General features: G+C 39.3%; 1 protein-coding gene across 3 annotated transcripts in view; it reads right to left on the bottom strand.

Moving 5' to 3' along the window:
• Positions 1 to 18,428, bottom strand: part of LOC124723218 (protein transport protein Sec16A-like) — a 228,572-nt gene that overhangs the window by 194,296 nt on the left and 15,848 nt on the right. For all 3 annotated transcript variants that reach the window (XM_047248405.1, XM_047248404.1, XM_047248406.1), the window contains exon 2: positions 11,395 to 11,523. In XM_047248405.1, the coding sequence (XP_047104361.1) occupies positions 11,395 to 11,514 (120 nt within the window). In that variant the 5' untranslated portion in view covers positions 11,515 to 11,523. The remainder of the gene's footprint in view (positions 1 to 11,394; positions 11,524 to 18,428) is intronic.

The following is an 18,428-nucleotide window of genomic DNA, read 5'->3' as shown; positions in this document are numbered from 1 at the left end:
ATGTGCTGGTGACCTATTGGGGTGGCGGGTGGGGAGTAGGGGGGGGGGGGCTATGGTGGGGAAGGAAGGGGGTTGGGTAGAGGAATCTACACCACAGATTGTAGAGAGGGAGGTTTTCCCCAGATGGCTCACAATATGGACAGAAAGCTTAAAAGTGGAGGTCAATCCCCAAAGGGTAACCAAAAAATGGGAAAAAGGAAAGGCGAAAAAGAAACGGCAACAGGAACAAAAATCTGAAGGAATACAAGAAACCATGTGGATAGCCAGGTCGACATAAGTAATAACACCGAGAGGGGGGAAAGAGGGGGAAGAGGAAGAGGAGGAGGAGGAGGAGGAGGAGGAGCGTGGTCCTTGGGGCGGGGGATGGGAAATAACAGCCCAGGAAGGAAGAGGGAAGAGTGGGCCACAATAGCTTGGGGCTCCATGTGCGCCACGCAACCTCATGAAAGAGCCATGAGCTCCCTGGAGAGAATCTGCTCTCTGGAGTCATAATATAATTTCCATCTTCACTTGTCATTTAAGGTTATATGAAAGTACTTTCAAACCTTATGTTACTGTTAGTAATGACCTGTCTCACAATAAGTATTCTGTAGGTGCTTTATTTTGCTGAAATTGTCACAGCAATAAAGACGGAAGTACCTACAGTCAATCATCTTACAATTTTTAGTGACAACTGTGCACGACAGTTCAAAAATAAATCTGTTCTGTCAAACATCTGCCGTATGACATGTGAATATGGTGTAGAAATGGAGTGGTATTTCTTTGCCAGCTGTCGTGCCAAAGGAGCTTGGGATGGGATTGGTGGTAATGTAAAGTGCAGTGTTTTTGGACGGCTGTGAATTCTAGAATAATTATTGTTTCATCAGCAGATGCTTTCCACACTTACATTAAGAAGCATGTGGAAAGTATCAAAATTATATATGCCGACAAAGTGAAAACTCTTGCAAAAGAGTTGGCATTTGAGGAAAGATGGGACCATATGTGCTTCATGCCACATACACAGGGCTGGCATCACTTCAGCTTGTACAGCTGGACGCATTTATTCATATCTAAAACTATCTCAGTAAGAAGACAAGAAAGAGGGTATTTTTGCTCTGGAAGTTGGACAACTAAGTGCAAGTACAAGGCTTCACTACAACCAAGTCTACTCTGATTGTGAAGAAGAGTCAGGCAAAGTAAAGGGGGGAAGAAGAGAATGAAGGATTGTTTGTTTTAGTTCACATTGCTGCTGAAAGTAGCAAAGATAATTTAAAGAATTTAAGTAATATAAATACATTTGTGTAAGCGAAAGTGCTGTGGATGAAGAAAGTGATGTGAAAATAATGTTTCTGCTATCTCGTGAATGTGATAAAACATTATTTAATCCAAAAGAAAATGATGTTTCCTACATAAAATTAAGTAATATAATGGCTAAATTAGTTATGCCAAATATTAAAATGATAGGAGGAAGAGATTTTATGAGTTTTGCAAAAATATTGATGTCTCAGAAAAAGAGGTTTAATACAACTTTATTGCTCTCAGAACTTTGAAAAATGTAATTTTGTTTCTTCTAGAACACCTAATCAATAACGTTAATGTTGAAAAAATCCTCAGTTACAGTTCAGAATGTAAATGAGTCCAGAATTCATAAGAATGATGTAGTATGTAACACCCAATACATTAAATATTAAAATTACTTGCTCTGCAATAAAGACTAAATCTGTTTGTTCTTTACTTGTACCTCAGAATTTTATCATCAAGACTGAAGTTCAAATCTCACAGGATTTTTAGCTTCTTTGCCCTGATGTTGTTGAAGTCCACTTTAAGTAAGACCCATTAGACGACTTTCTCCATGGAAAATACGAAGCCAGTTCTACTTACTCATGTAATGTCTATTACTCGTCTTATTTTAAATGTTAACATTTTGGGCTTTTCGTGCTTATGAATTTAACACCCACTACAATTGAATGCCTGTTTGATGATTTTTTTCTGATTTTTTTGCCAAGGATACGATGTACCAAACCACTCCTACAAACCACAGTGCCTGCTTTTCTAGGTATTTGAAAGCTTTCAACCATTTCTGCAATAATGTCCTTATACATAAAATAAACAATACTGCAATCACCCCCGGAGTAATACATCTCATACCTCACAGACAGAACTTTCAAAGCCCACATTCAGGGCAAAAAACCAACACTGCATGGTATCACCTACAGACAGCACAAAAGCCTCTCTCACATGGAGAAAGCATAAAACCTGTCCAGCCACCCTTTCATCAAAGTGCAGAAAGGGCAGGGTTTGGAAGGGGGAGACCACAAGGATGTGGGCCACCATCGGCAAAACACATGGGAAGGTGGAAAGGGGGGGGGGGGGGGGGGGTTACTGCACAGAAGGAAAGGCTAAAATCATGACAAATATGATGTCGGCATAAGACAATGGACTCCTTTCAGGACAAATGGTAGGTGAATGGCCACAAAGGAGTGGGTTTATTGCTGGTATGCAGTTTGTTGGAGGAAGGTGTAGCTCCCCTACTCCAGTTGGGATGAATCGCCAGTCTCATCTGTGCTCCCAAATCAGTGCCCAGTATCCCCATTACCAATGTTGGCCATGTAGCTGCTTCGTTGATTAAACAGTCAACTAGTTCATTGACTGGGATACCCAAATGACTCAAGATCTAGAGGAAAATGACTGAAGGCGCAATACAGCCGAGGTCACATAGAAGGTCATGGATAGCGGATATACTGTCTGCTGGTAAATGTAACATAGGTCAATAGCCTGCAGACTGCTCATATAATCACAGAATTCCACAAATTGGTTGTCAGTTTTCTTCTTGATCAAATGGAGGCCTCTAGCAAAAGCCACCAGTTCCACTGCAAAGCCAATACAGGACTCTGGTATAGTATCATTCCCGGCCTTTAGAACATATGAAAGCACATCAGTATTACTGATTTCAGGACCTTAGCTTTGCTGATGGATTTGATGGAAGCTAAGTCAGGAAACAATAGTGACAACTGAGATTTTAGGCACTTAAAATAGTCTAACATGGCTTGGGGAATGTGTACACACCTAAGAGGACAGTGAGGGGAGGAGAGAGGGGGGGGGGGGGGGAGGAGGCACATGGAATTACAACGAAGGTACAATGGGGCTAAAACAAAATCCACCGCAGCAAATTGGATCTAGGGTAGTTTGAAGGTAATATGGGTGCTGAGCAAAGTGCTATCATTTGGGCACTAGGCAGACAGCTGGGCAGGATGAACACATACTCAACACGAAGACACTTACAAATGATTTCCAGCCATGAAAACTAAGAAATTGATAGATGACAGCAATGAGTTGAAACTTTAACAGTAGCCTGGCTGAACAGAAACTGCGGGTGAATGATTACAGCAAAGTGAACCAGTACCGAAAAAGACGGTCATAACATTCCCCCCCCTCTCACTATATTTTCAGTGCACATTTAGCAGTCACAAATTTAATCTGCTGAGGAGAACGTCACGCTGGTATGACACTGGTAGTTCAGCAGCTTCTGCTTAGAGACTCTCAACAAGGCTAGTATAAAAAGCTCCAGCAGCCAAACATATTCCACAATGGTGGATTTTATTAAGATGAGCAGACATGCAGATGAATGAACACCCATTGTCTAGTTTTGAATGGACAAAGGATCAGTACAAATGGAGAGAGGTCATCCAATCCGCTCCCCAGGAAGTACCACGTAGGACACTGAGGGACTGGGTGCAGCAGGCTGCCAGGCAAGACATGTGGTAAAACAAAGAATGTTTCCTATCAAGCATGAACCCCAGGAATTTTTTAGTCTCGGCGAATGGAAGAACAACAGGCCCAAGATGTAAAGACGGTGGAAGAAACCCACAGTGCCACCAGAAATTCATACAAATGGCTTTGTCAGTGGAAAAGTAAAAGCCATTGTCGACGCTCCATGAATAGACACAATTGAGACATTGCTGAAGACTCCACTCAAGGAGACAAGTCTGTGGAAAATTGCAATAGACTGCAAAGTCGTCGACCAAAAGGGAGCTAGAGATGCCTGGTGGGAGACAGGTCGTAATAGGTTTAATGGCTATAACAAAGAGGATGATGCTCAGGATGGAGTCTTGAGGCATCATGTTCTCCTGGATAAAGGTGTCTGACTAGACTGGACCAACAAGTGCCTTAACAACTCTGTCTTTCAGAAATTCCTGGAGGAAATGGGGCAGGTGGCCTCGGAAGTTCCATGTGTGCAGAGCATGAAGGATACCAGTCCTTCAGCAGAACAGCACAAGGACAGACATGCAGCATGGAAAGCTGCAAAGGCTGGAGCCTTGTTTCGTGACCATGCAACACTGGCACCTGTCTGAACCCAGTTTAGAGGACTATTACTGGGAGTTCTTTGTTGACAACTGCACTCAGATATCAGTCCTGCACACATGTTCTTCAACTGATCCTACCACTAGAAATTTGTTCCAGATTCTAGAGAAATCACTGACATTCACTGCAACTTTCACCTGTCTCATTCCCTGCTCCATTAGAGTGACTATATGGAGCCTCTGATCGCATGTCATTGTTGTCCAAACCATCCTTAAGCAACACAAGCCTCATAATGACACACAGCACAGGTACTGCTACATTTACAGGTGATATGTTTGTCACAGACCCCAAATAGTGCCCTCTCCTCATGGCAAAAACCTGGACTGTTTCTGCTAGAATTACTTTACAAAGAAATCAATGTGTTGACATCTTAACTTATTTCTGGATTGCAACATTCAATATTAAAGTTTCAGCAATATGCAACATTTATTTTGACCATCATCAGTAAGTTCCATTCCGGTCACACTTCGGTTAAATTGGGAAACTTTCTACCTTGACAGCAATGAGAATGTTCTCTCCACATAATCATCTCTGGCAAAAGAATGGGAATGGTGCATACCGTGCTATGTCTCTGCAAGCCGCAAGGCCAGCTTATTTTGCACATGGGAACACCTGCCCTCGGAATGCCAATACAGCAAAGCTGTTCTGTTCTCAGCAATGTCTGCCGTGATGCCAGTGCCTCTTCTGAATTTGTTATGGAACTATAGCAGCTTTGGGAACTCTGGGGCAATTTGCTAACACTGAAAGGATGTGTATTGGCAGCTGCCAAGTGTTACTTTCTGATTAAAAGTTGTAGTGGGTGATTTCCAAGCCACAGTTATAACAGGACATTCATCTGGGAGGAGTAGATGAGATGGTGGGGTAGAAGGAAACCAAGTGACCAACGGGAGCATATCTCTGTCAAAAAAGGGAAGAGCCCAAGAATGTGTCCTGGGGTACGGGAGCAGGAAAGCAGCTGGCACAGTCAGGATTAAGCTAGGGTTGGGGCTCAGAGTGAAGGGGAAGTGAGAACTGTGGTGAGAGGCATGAGGTGTGAGAATCGGTTTGAAGGAAGGGGTTGGCAGTTTGACCTGGACCAGCAAAAAGTGGATTGACACAATGGTCACTGTGAAAGGTGAAGTGCCAAAGGAAACTTCCTATAGTTTGTTTACAGGGGGTAGCAAATAATTTATTATGTAGAAGATTGGAGGACACATAACTAGCTAACAACAATGACCTGGAATGGTGTTACTGAAGCTAAATTAAACCTTATGTGTCAATATGTAAAAATATAGAAATGTTAATTAAAGGAGATGAACAGGGTGTATATGCGGACAAGGAAAAAAAAATTCCCAGATTTTTCCTGGATTTCCCGGTTAAAAATATACTTTCTTCCAGGCGAAAATACACTTTTTCCGTGTTAAGTGACAGTATACTTACCCTCGGAACTGTAAAACATATCAATCCTTTGAATAGTTATTGTTTTATACACCGGCGTAGAATTTCTCAGCACTTTAGAAAATGAAACTCGGGGGGAAAAGCACGTTTTGGAAAGATCTTTGATGTGTAGCAACATGTATGCTGTGTATTTTTGTATTACAAAAGTATAAATTCGAATTCTAACAAACACCGCATGTTACTTTCCAAAGCATTGAAATCGAAATTGTGACGCGCTTTAGTAAGCAAGTCATAGCTCATGTCACGTGACCTCGCAAGCCGATGACAGCGGATATTCAGAGCATAGGACACATGATATAGTCAGCCAATAGCAACACCACTGTTAAGTAGTGCCAACACACAAACATGAAAAGTTAATGGTTTAAATTAATATATACAGTGTTGCTACAAGAAAAGTAAAGCTTTCACATATAATATTAGTCTCAAAGATTAATAAGCTGCAAGAGAATCTAAGCTTTCACATATAATGTTGATCTTTCTTGCTTGTGTTACACTTTAAGATATATCACACAAATGTGCCAGTAAAATTTTTAATAATGACATAAATGTCTGATCTCCTAGGCTCAAAATTCATCTAAACGGCTCATCATCAAAGAGTTGACTTTTCAATAAGAAATGCTCTGTAATTTAAGAAATTCATTGTACATTCTCACACACATTTCAACTTTCATACAAGGAAATTTACTTTGAAAGCAATGCTTTTCAAACCACCATTCACAATAATTTCTCGTTACCTGTTAGGAATAGGTTCATTTCAGCAGTCGGCAGAGAGCGTCAGATAACATGTATCACCACACTTGCACAGCTACGATGACACAGGAAGCCCGTATGTTCGTACGTGTAAAGCATTAAAAGATTTTACATTATGTCATAAAAGAAACTAGAGATCAGAGGATACTCCAAGAGCATCGGAATTTCGTGAACCATACTAAAATGCATAATTCGGTGTAAAGTGCACATTTGTACATGCAGATTCCTGATGAAGTAGGCCTCAACCTGATATTAAGCTTTTCAATGTGGTTTTTGGAATGTAAATTTTCTTGGAGTACCAGTACTGTATTATCTCATGTATGGTTCTTTATTATGGCATAATGCTACAAGTGTTAGAAGATGAAAACATGTACTTGAAATGCAACACACAGTTTAAACTAGCCAATAGTGTGGAATTAAACACTTTGTTTCGAATAAATTGACTGCTTAAGCAAGAAGAATTAATAAAAGCCAAATTCTTTTACCAAATCTACAAAAATAACTTCATTGTTCTGCAAGGCAATTAATGCTTGACTGTCCAAAAGATGGAAATAAAATAAAATCTGAAACTAATAACATATTTTAGCCTTCCGTAATTATGTGAATCCATTTTCTTTTCATTTGACGTGAGAGCAGTAAATGAAGAGAAAACAGCAAAATCACTAAATGTAAACACAAGTCATGTGGAGACTACCCAGCTCTCCACTATAACTCAGACTGCTCTGCACATCAGCCACACATCTACGATATTTCCAAACCAGGGCAATACTAGATAGTGGCACCTAATCTCGCAGCAATTGTAACACACAAATAAATGAGATTGTCTTGGCACAAATGGTCATTTTTTATAACATGACATAATATAATTCATGAAGTACCAATATCAGATGCCTATTAGGCCTACTACAAGCAAAAAGCTTTACGTTAGGAAACAGTTTCACATTTCATTCATATGCTCCAGTTTCTCAAGCACGGGATCAAATAATAGCAGTACAAAATTTTTATATAAATTTGGAATCGCCATATTCTTCCATAATTTGTGCGAGGTTCCCGTTGCTTCTCCATCCTTGTTCTAACAAACAATCTTGTCATCACTAATTCTGTAACTATTCCTGTCATTGTCAAAACTTATTCTCTGGTTAAGTTCACTAACCCTGCCAGAATCACTGGTTTAGTTATGCCACGATTATTCTCCGGTTAGGTGGTATTACATGTTCGTACACCGCGTTTTCCGCGCTGCTCCCAGAATAGAAACTTCTGCAGCTGCTAGCCAGGGACTGTACAACTGGCCCTTACTAGTGTAGCGATCTGACCAAAATTTTTCCGTAAAAATTTCGTTTTCTTGGATGCACCGAGAAGATAATACGTAATCTTTCTTACCTGTTATTCCTATTAGTCATTTATTTCCACTCTGGTAGTCTAAATCTGTGGATTTCACTAGTAATTATAACAATGCTGATTATTTGCAAACCTGGTCAACTACACAGACAAACAATCATCAGCATTTATCCATTCGGCTTAATTCCACTCAGCTCGTATAGCCCCATCCCCTTTTGTCTGTAGGAAAGTTTATTTCTAGATGCTGCGAGGATTCCCCTGGCAGAGACACGACATACAATACGCACGCATACAAAAATCAACTTATGATTAATTCAGAAATCAACTTAGAATGTGTTCAAAAACCAACAGGGCTGTGTTTAAAATCATATGAATAATTGAAAGACAAACGTGCGCTGGATGGTAGGTGCTTTTTGAAACAAGGTTTTTTCGCCTCAAGAACAAGAATTAGCCCCCCCCCCCCCCCAAATTGCCACCCGAGTCAGATATCCTGATTCCTCTGCCCCCCCCCCCTTGATCGCGGGCTGTTGCACATGCATGAATCTGGCAGCTTGGGCACACCAGTAAAATTTTCCGGGTAGCATCTGTCTGCTAGCTGCTACTGCTTACACCGCCAACAGCCACATTTCTGTAGCCAGAAGCGGCAGAATGTACTAGTCATACGTGACTCAACTGCACATGTGCATGAGACCGCTAGTAACTGCTCTAACGAATCTAATGTAAACAGTTGTGACGTCGCGCTCATCAGAGGCAATTTGTTGTTATGAAGCATTGGCATAGTCTTCCTAAAGCCTTTGACACATTTTGGAGTTGGCAGACACTTGTATGAGCACTGTGTATTGTTGTTGCATAAGGCACAATTTATTTGCAATTTAAGTTTTATTTTCGTTTCTTTCTCTCTTTCACGTTTTATTGCTGCAGTATTATTCCGCAGTAGTGGGATATAGTAATATCCTTTGTTAGAGTATCAGTTCTTACCAGTCAAAATTGTAAAAATTTAACTGAAAACTAAAACAATGAAAAGTTTCTGGCATTCTAAAAAATTCCCGGGTTTTTCCTGGTTTTCTCCCACATGAAAAAATTCCTATGTTTTTTCCCGGATCTCCCGATTGTCCCGGGTCATACACACCCTGATGAACAAAACTGTTTCACTTTTCGTTTATATCACCATGTCCTTTTAACAACTAGTCTTTTCACCTTTAAGTGCTTTTAGTCACTGTGTCATCATTTCTTTCCCAGTGTCCGCTTTAATCTTTGTGTGTGACAATTTTAGTTTGTTTACAGTTGTCAGTACATTCAATTATCTTTATGAATGGAAGGTAGGTCTTCACAGCTATCAGAGGGGTCTGCAATTCTAATTTAAAATAAATTACTTGTCTCAGGGGGTGAAACTTTTATAGTGAGTCTGGCGACCCAATCGACGTAAGCTGGAGGGGCTGGTGGGGCACTGAAAGAAGCAGCTTAGCATGACTAACTATATTTATGTAGCTCATGAAGAGGTGATACATCACAGCTTGTACTTTATGTTAAAAGAAGGTAGTTTTAACCATCACTCAGATGAAAACTACTAGAGTTATCGTTTGCCTTTACACAAATAACTCAAAATTATTTAAGCCCCACACAAAGGCAGTTCTTTACCAACTATTAATTTGCAATGCAACCATCAACTTACAGTAACGAAGACATTATTTTCAACATTTGTTCCTAAAGAATAGTAAGTTTACTTTGAAGAATAAAGGCCATGTCTGCTGATCCTGCATGAGTGACAATAAGGTGACATCCTTTATCCACAAAAATTTTTCACATCACCAAGCATGTCCCTCATATTCTATCACATTGATGACATATGGTTCAGGTTTACACATATTTTGACAATGTAACAAATGCAGGGTGTTTCACATCTTAGATCTCTTGTATTATTCTACACAACCACCATATCACCCCTTTCCATACATAATTTCCTCCCATCTACTATTTTAAGATACCTGCAGCCCATGTCCATTAATATTTGTAATATTGAACATAATTCATATGTGAAGCTGTATTCTGTAGTCATGTATTTGGTTATATAACACATGTGGAATACTGAGTAATGGAAAACATATTTAGCAAACTCATCTAGGTTGCCTATGTCTTTCTCATGATTGCATTACTTCTGTGATGATTAGTGGATAAGCACCCACTGGGTTGAAAAGATATGTTCTCTTTACTGAACATCCACTGCATGACTTTCACATCAGTCCTACATCATAAGCATCAGCTGCTCCCATCTGGCAATTTGAAGAAATTATACACTCGGAACGCTACAAAACTTAGTATTTTTCTTTTCCATCAAATACAACAAGGACAAATACAGCAGTCACCAAGCATGCATAAAAGTGAAAGTAACAACTGCATGTTCATAGCAAGTTCAGTTATGTATGAAAGAGGGAGAAACAGCAGAATGATGCTACTGGCTGCAGTGTCACATGATATAGTCTGTTGCTAGTGTGTATCTTCCCACCACCCACCTCCTTAGCTGCAGGGGACTAACAGTTGAAAAGCCAGTGGTGTTATCAAACCACATACACAGCGTCCGTAGTCTAGTTGCAACGACAGTGTACCATAAAAGCATAGGAGGGTGGTAGAATCTGTGCCTCAAGAAGTATGGTTAAGAGAGCAGAGACTACTAAGCTTTCACACACGTATGTGGTGTAACTAGTCAGTTTATTGTTGAAGAAGAGGTCCAAACATCTGTACTGTGTGACTATCCTGAGGCAGTGGTTCTCCAAGAAGAGGTCCAGGTCTGGATGTACAATGGTGTGGCAAAGAAAATGCCTAACCAATGTTTTAGCAGCAGAAAACAGCTTCAATAGCAGAGAGCATCATGATAGTGACCATCTGTCACCTAACTGAAAAGCTTTCCTGAGAGCATAAACTTGCCTAGTTTTCAATTGATCATTATTTACAACTTACTTTTTAATGTAGGACAATTATCTGAGAAATCTATCTTCCAGGCTTGGCACATGACATCAATTCTACAACTGTTTGGGGTAACACAGTTATCAACTTCATGGAACAAAATGGCGAAGCAAAATAAGATACAAGAGGGATAGCTAAGACATTTACAACTCTCTGCTGAGTCAGATAGGATAAGCTGCAATCTTATATTTACTGCAAAAGTTAAGTGAAAGTAAATCAAATTGTTTTGCTAGCAAAAATTGGAGGTCCACTAAATCATACGTAACAGTAGTCTTAATGAACACTGACAAAATAACAGTATTCAAAAGCTTTCACAGAATCAGAACCCTTGCACCATTGGAGTTCGAATTTTATAGCAACATATTAAACAATCCACTGATATTTGAGAATGGACAAACACTGACTGTAAATTGTCAGCAGAAACTTAGTTACCATATTCGTGCTGATCTTAAAAAATTGCTCAGAAATTAATTGCATGTCACTTGCATTAGTTCACTTTGCTGAAAGAATGAATGCTTAGTTAATTATAATTATAATTTTCCCACAATAAACTTTAGCCTAACTCACCACTGGTGGAGAGTTCGTTGTCGACGGGAAGTATGTCTGGAATGATCTATTGCTGTCTGGTTGGGACTGTGCACTGCTCTTTGGAAACCAGGACCCATTGCTTTCTGGATGTTTTGACATTGGTGTTTTCTGAAAGATGTTAACAATCTTGTTTACTTACTTCTAAGAAAGTTTTATAAACAGTGACACATATTAGAAAATGGGTATCATTATCTGAAAAATAGCACTCAGATGAGAAACATTTCTTCCACAATGTCACAACAGCTGTTCAACACAAAATACTAATATAGATAAAGGTTTCAGCCATTCAACAACAAAAAAACCTGTGACAAGTGTTGAGACTGGAATGCCTCCTCTGGTGCACACTTTTAATATATCAAGACATTTTACAGGTGTAAAAAAAAACTTCAATATTTGCATGAGAACTACTGGAATGACACCTTTTTCTTACAGCATGTCTTCAGATTGGTTTGATGCATTCTCTCTTTCTTTCCTATCCTATCCTGTGCCCTGTGACTACATTCCCTCTCTACATAGCCACAAAAACTAAAATAATAGTAACATGTGTGCAATTTTTTGTTTCAAATTTTCTTCCTCACCCCCTTACACCTCCATTTTTACTTACGACATTCCTTTACAACTTAAATAATTCCGAACTGTTAAAAATATAATTCACCATCCTGTCTCAGCTCTATGGACTTTTTTTCCTAGGTATTTATGATCTCATCTAAAGTACCTAAAAATTCACATCCATCACATCTCACCAACAAATAATGCTACTACACCTTACTGAATGGATCATCGCAAAGTGTAAGTCGTGATACCTCAATAAATATTGCTCTGTGGGACAGTGAAGTACTAAATATAGAGGGAGGGAAAGGTGATCGTGGTGGTGGCGGCAGCAGCAAGATTCATTTCAAATTGTTCTACAAACGTAACAAAATTGTGCAAATTTTTTCTAAGTACATTATTAGAAAACTGTCTTTCACAGCTAGCAAGACAGTCCACTCAAAATGATAGCACCTTACTTTGTGACAAGCACCTTACTTTGTTACAACTAAATGGCCCCCAAATGGTTCACGAAATCATTCAAATATGGTGAACAAATCATTCATATAACTGAACTGTGGAAAGATGCATTCCTAATAAACAAATGTTTCTAAATATAGGGAAAAGAAATCATTCTATGCAAACGAGTGTCTATTAAACTACCTATTTTGTGAGTGAAGTACACTTCATTAGGTTTCTTTTCATGATTCTTAGCCTAGAGTATCATCTCCCACAACTGTTTGCATTTTTCCATTCCACTGTAGGTCATTCCATGTGCATACACCAAGACATTTCAAGGCCATTTGGTTTCCATTAATTGATGCCCAATCGTGTCCTCTGACAATAAGGGGCCTTTCCACCTATTTACGCACAATGCATTACATTTATTTATGTTGACGGTTAAATGCCAATCCCTGTAGAGAGAGTGGTTTAGCACTGTCTTCTCTACATTCAACAGTATCACCAACAAACAATATTAATGACCATACATTACTATCTTTGAATACTCTCAAAGTTATGTCTACTGGAAAGTCCTCAATCCAATGCCAATGCTGGTATGATATTTAGTAAGCTCACATTTTGTTCACTTGAAGACTGTGTGGGACTGCATCAAATGCTTTAAGTCAAAGCATATAAACCTGGGCACTGTTCAATTCTGTCCTCCAGACGTCATGAACAAACCGAGTTGGACAATGTTCAGAAGACCACCGTTTACAAAATCCATGTTGATCCTACAGAGTACAGTTCTGTTCTCAAAAAGTGTCACAACACCTAAGCATAAAAATTCTCCATGGTTCTACTATAGATTGACATTAGTGGTATAGCATTTTAAGTACAACACACAATCTTCATGTTGCAGTTGCTGAGAGTATATCCCTCAACTTGTGGGAAAGACTTGGGATCTAGAGCAATAATAGGTGTTAGTAAATTATTGTTGTTTCAAACTGAATGATGCAACATTCAGATACATCACTAACTCAAATACATATAGCTCTATAACATACAAAAACAAGTATAGAAATTAAAATGCACTGAACACAAATAAAAACTATTTGCTGCTTAGTTTCAAATAGAAGCATGTAAAATAAACTAAACTAAGTTCAATGTACACATTTTAGGCTCTGGCTACTGGAAGTATCAATGCTAATTAGTTTTGAGGCATTGGGGTATAAAGCATTACTGTCGTAGTAAAATACAAGTTGATATTTTAATTCAGTTTTGCCTTTTTTCACAGAACTTCTGATAACTCAACTTTGTGTCATAGCCTGACAAACTGGGCAGACCTAAAACCATATAGTATGTAGATACTCTGAACGACACTTGATCGACAGCCGAAAACACAGAAGTCAGCAGACGTTATGACAGTTAAGTAATGAGAGTTTGAATCAGTACCAGTGGACATATCCAGGATCGTCAAATGACATACACAATCAAAAGGAGTTTCAAATCAAAGTCTAGATCTAGAATAGCAAAGTGACACTTGTATTCATGAATGGGTATAAAGAAGGCTTCACTAATGATATAAGAACTGGCTGAGATGGGTATTTATTTCCTGTAGTGGCCCGTTACCATGCGAATATTCAACTGTATGGCACGTAAGTAATATCACTGGCTCCACATCACATGAGTGGAGGGATACTAGACCTATTATAACCTACTTGACATTATTTAATGCTTCTTCCAACTCAACTAACATATCTTCAAATGTAAGGTTTTCACTTTATTTCCTCTAAACACAAAGCTGTATGAGGCAGTTGGGTTTAGTTAGTAAAACTATGTAACACCTATTTTTTACCTATTTTGTATCTGTATCAATATTTCTATGTCAGATTTTAGTACTGCTTATGTATAATGTCATTATCAGGAGAAAGAAAACTGGCGTTCTACGGATCGGAGTGTGGAATGTCGGATTCCTTAATCGGGCAGGTAGGTTAGAAAATTTAAAAAGGGAAATGCATACGTTAGATATAGTGGGAATTAGTGAAGTTTGGTGGCAGGAGGAACAAGACTTCCGGTCAGGTGACTACAGGGTTATAAACACAAGATCAAATAGGTTTAATAATGCATAGGAAAATAGGAATGCGGGTAAGCTACTACAAACACCATAGTGAACGCATTATTGTGGCCAAGATAGATATGAAGCCCATGCCTGCTACAGTAGTACAAGTTTATATGCCAACTAGCTCTACAGATGACGAAGAAATTGAAGAAATGTATGATGAAATCAAAGAAATTATTCAGATAGTGAAGGGAGACGAAAATTTAATAGTCATGGGTGACTGGAATTTGTCAGTAGGAAAAGGGAGAGAAGGAAACATAGTAGGTGAATATGGATTGGGGCTAAGAAATGAAAGAGGAAGCCACCTGGTAGAATTTTGCACAGAGCATAACTTAATCATAGCTAACACTTGGTTCAAGAATCATAAAAGAAAGTTGTATACATGGAAGAAGCCTGGAGATACTGTCAGGTTTCAGATAGATTATATAATGGTAAGACAGAGATTTAGGAACCAGGTTTTAAATTGTAAGACATTTCCAGGGGCAGATGTGGACTCTGACCACAATCTATTGGTTATGCACTGTAGATTAAAATTGAAGAAACTACAAAAAGGTGGTAATTTAAGGAGATGGGACCTGGAAAACTGACTAAAGCAGAGGTTGTACGGAGTTTCAGGGAGAGCATAAGGGAACAATTGACAAAGAGGGGGGAAAGAAATACAGTAGAAGAAGAATGGGTAGCTTTGAGGGATGAAGTAGTGAAGGCATCAGAGGATCAAGTAGATAAATACACGAGGGCTAGTAGAAATCCTTGGGTAACAGAAGAAATATTGAATTTAATTGATGAAAGGAGAAAATATAAAAATGCAGTAAATGAAGCAGGCAAAAACGAATACATACGTCTCAAAAATGATATCGACAGGAAGTGCAAAATGGCTAAGCAGGGATGGCTAGAGGACAAATGTAAGGATGTAGAGGCTTATCTCATTAGGGGTAAGATAGATACTGCCTACAGGAAAATTAAAGAGACCTTTGGAGAAAAGAGAACCACTTGCATGAATATCAAGAGCTCAGATGGAAACCCAGTTCTAAGCAAAGAAGGGAAAGCAGCAAGGTGGAAGGAGTATATAGAGGGTCTATACAAGGACGGTGTACTTGAGGACAATATTATGGAAATGGAAGAGGATGTAGATGAAGATGAAATGGGAGATACGATACTGCGTGAAGAGTTGGACAGAGCCCTGAAAGACCTGAGTCGAAACAAGGCCCCAGGAGTAGACAACATTCCATTAGAACTACTGACAGCCTTGGGAGAGCCAGTCCTGACAAAACTCTACCATCTGGTGAGCAAGATGTATGAGACAGGCGAAATACCCTCAGACTTCAAGAAGAATATAATAATTCCAATCCCAAAGAAAGCAGGTGTTGACAGATGTGAAAATTACCAAACTATCAGTTTAATAAGTCACGGCTGCAAAATACTAACGCGAATTCTTTACAGACAAATGGAAAAACTAGTAGAAGCCCGACCTCGGTGAAGATCAGTTTGGATTCCGTAGAAATGTTGGAACACGTGAGGCAATACTGACCCTACAACTTATCTTAGAAGCTAGATTAAGGAAAGGCAAACCTACATTTCTAGCATTTGTAGACTTAGAGAAACCTTTTGACATCACTGACTGGAATACTCTCTTTCAAATTCTGAAGGTGGCAGGGGTAAAATACAGGGAGCGAAAAGCTATTTACAATTTGTACAGAAACCAGATGGCAGTTATAAGAGTCGAGGGACAAGAAAGGGAAGCAGTGGTTGGGAAAGGAGTGAGACAGGGTTGTAGCCTCTCCCCGATGTTATTCAATCTGTATACTGAGCAAGCAGTGAAGGAAACAAAAGAAAAATTTGGAGTAGGTATTAAAATCCAGGGAGAAGAAATAAAAACTTTGAGGTACGCTGATGACATTGTAATTCTGTCAGAGACAGCAAAGGACTTGGAAGAGCAGTTGAACGGAATGGACAGGGTCTTGAAAGGAGGGTATAAGATGAACATCAACAAAAGCAAAACAAGGATAATGGAATGTAGTCTAATTAAGTCGGGTGATGCTGAAGGAATTAGATTAAGAAATGAGACACTTAAAGTAGTAAAGGAGTTTTGCTATTTGGGGAGCAAAATAACTGATGATGGTTGAAGTAGAGAGGATATAAAATGTAGACTGGCAATGGCAAGGAAAGCATTTCTGAAGAAGAGAAATTTGTTAACATCGAGTATAGATTTAAGTGTCAGGAAGTCGTTTCTGAATGTATTTGTACGGAGTGTAGCCATGTATGGAAGTGAAACATGGACGATAAATAGTTTGGACAACCAGAGAATAGAAGCTTTCCAAATGTGGTGCTACAGAAGAATGCTTAAGATTAGATGGGTAGATCACATAACTAATGAGGACATACTGAATAGGATTGGGTGGAAGAGAAGTTTGTGGCACAACTTGAGTAGAAGAAGGGGTCAGTTGATAGGACATGCTCTGAGGCATCAAGGGATCACCAATTTAGTATTGGAGGGCCGCGTGGAGGGTAAAAATCGTAGAGGGAGACCAAGAGATGAATACACTAAGCAGATTCAGAAGGATGTAGGTTGCAGTAGGTACTGGGAGATGATGAAGCTTGCACAGGATAGAGTAGCATGGAGAGCTGCATCAAACCAGTCTCAGGACTGAAGACAACAACAACAATGTTGTATCTGTCATGGCCGGCCGGAGTGGCTGAGCGGTTAAAGGCGCTCCAGTCTGGAACTGCACGACCGCTACGGTCGCAGGTTCGAATCCTGCCTCGGGCATGGATGTGTGTGATGTCCTTAGGTTAGTTAGGCTTAAGTAGTTCTAAGTTCTAGGGGACTTATGACCACAGCAGTTGAGTCCCATAGTGCTCAGAGCCATTTGAACCAATATCTGTCAAGGAAATCCTTTGACTATGTATATATGTTTCAGTTATGTGAAACTTTTGAATTATGTTGTTTAAATTATGTTTGAGGATTTAAATAACTAATGGAATGATTGTTATGTACATTACTGTAAATGACTTGGTCCATAGTTTGGAAACATAGGGCTGAATGTAAAAGATGTGGGGAAGCCCTGCAGCTGAGGAAGTAGCCTGGCAGAGTGGAAAAGGTGTGGTTGGCGTGCATGTGGCAACCCGTCCTTGTGCTGGGTAAGGAGTCTGGACTGAGCAGTGCTGTGGTTAACACATTGCAAGCAGTAGCAGATCATTGTGGCTCAAATTCCTGGAGTTTTGAGGCCAGAAGAGCTTAAGGGCAGTATTTATGGGCTTCAGATGCTGCATTTGGTGATAACCTTATCATGGCATGGTTTTTGGCCCTATAAAAATATAGTTCCGACATCAAGAATATATGTAATGGGGCAAGGCCAACAGTACTGCCATGACTGCACTGCCACCAGGTTAACAGCCACTGCAAATTGCATCGCCAGTACCACCAGCCTTCCACTAAATTGTTTATATTTGGCACTCTGTAAATGGATCACATATTTGTGAAATTTGGTTGATTTTAATAATAATGGTGGTGTTGCTAAAAATTATCTTACACCTGTGATTATCCCAAATTACAAACCTGGACAGGAATCCTATCCTAGTAAATTTAATTCCGAGTGTCCTAATTTATTACGAGAAAGTGGTTGAACTCGAATTTAATGTTGTGTTGTCATTTGCACAGCCAATTATAATTTTGAGTAGGTCAAAAGACTGCTTATGAAAGCACATTTGTTATTTAAAGAGTTATAGTTTGTTGTGCTTTCCTTAACTGATAATTAATTATAAGAATACATACGACTTCTCATACATACTGGTGTAGTTTTGTTAATGAGTGTGCTTCTTCTAACCATGAAAGTTTAATGGCCATCATGTACTAGGCTAGTTAGTTAATGAAGCAATGCAGTTAGTTAGATTGGTATTCTGTTTAGTTCCTTCAAACCACGTTTAA

This window comes from Schistocerca piceifrons, chromosome X (genome assembly GCF_021461385.2).
Source record: "Schistocerca piceifrons isolate TAMUIC-IGC-003096 chromosome X, iqSchPice1.1, whole genome shotgun sequence".
In the NCBI taxonomy this organism is placed as follows: domain Eukaryota; kingdom Metazoa; phylum Arthropoda; class Insecta; order Orthoptera; family Acrididae; genus Schistocerca; species Schistocerca piceifrons.
Note: the sequence above shows the minus strand (reverse complement) of the source record. Positions and strands in the feature narration are given on the sequence as shown.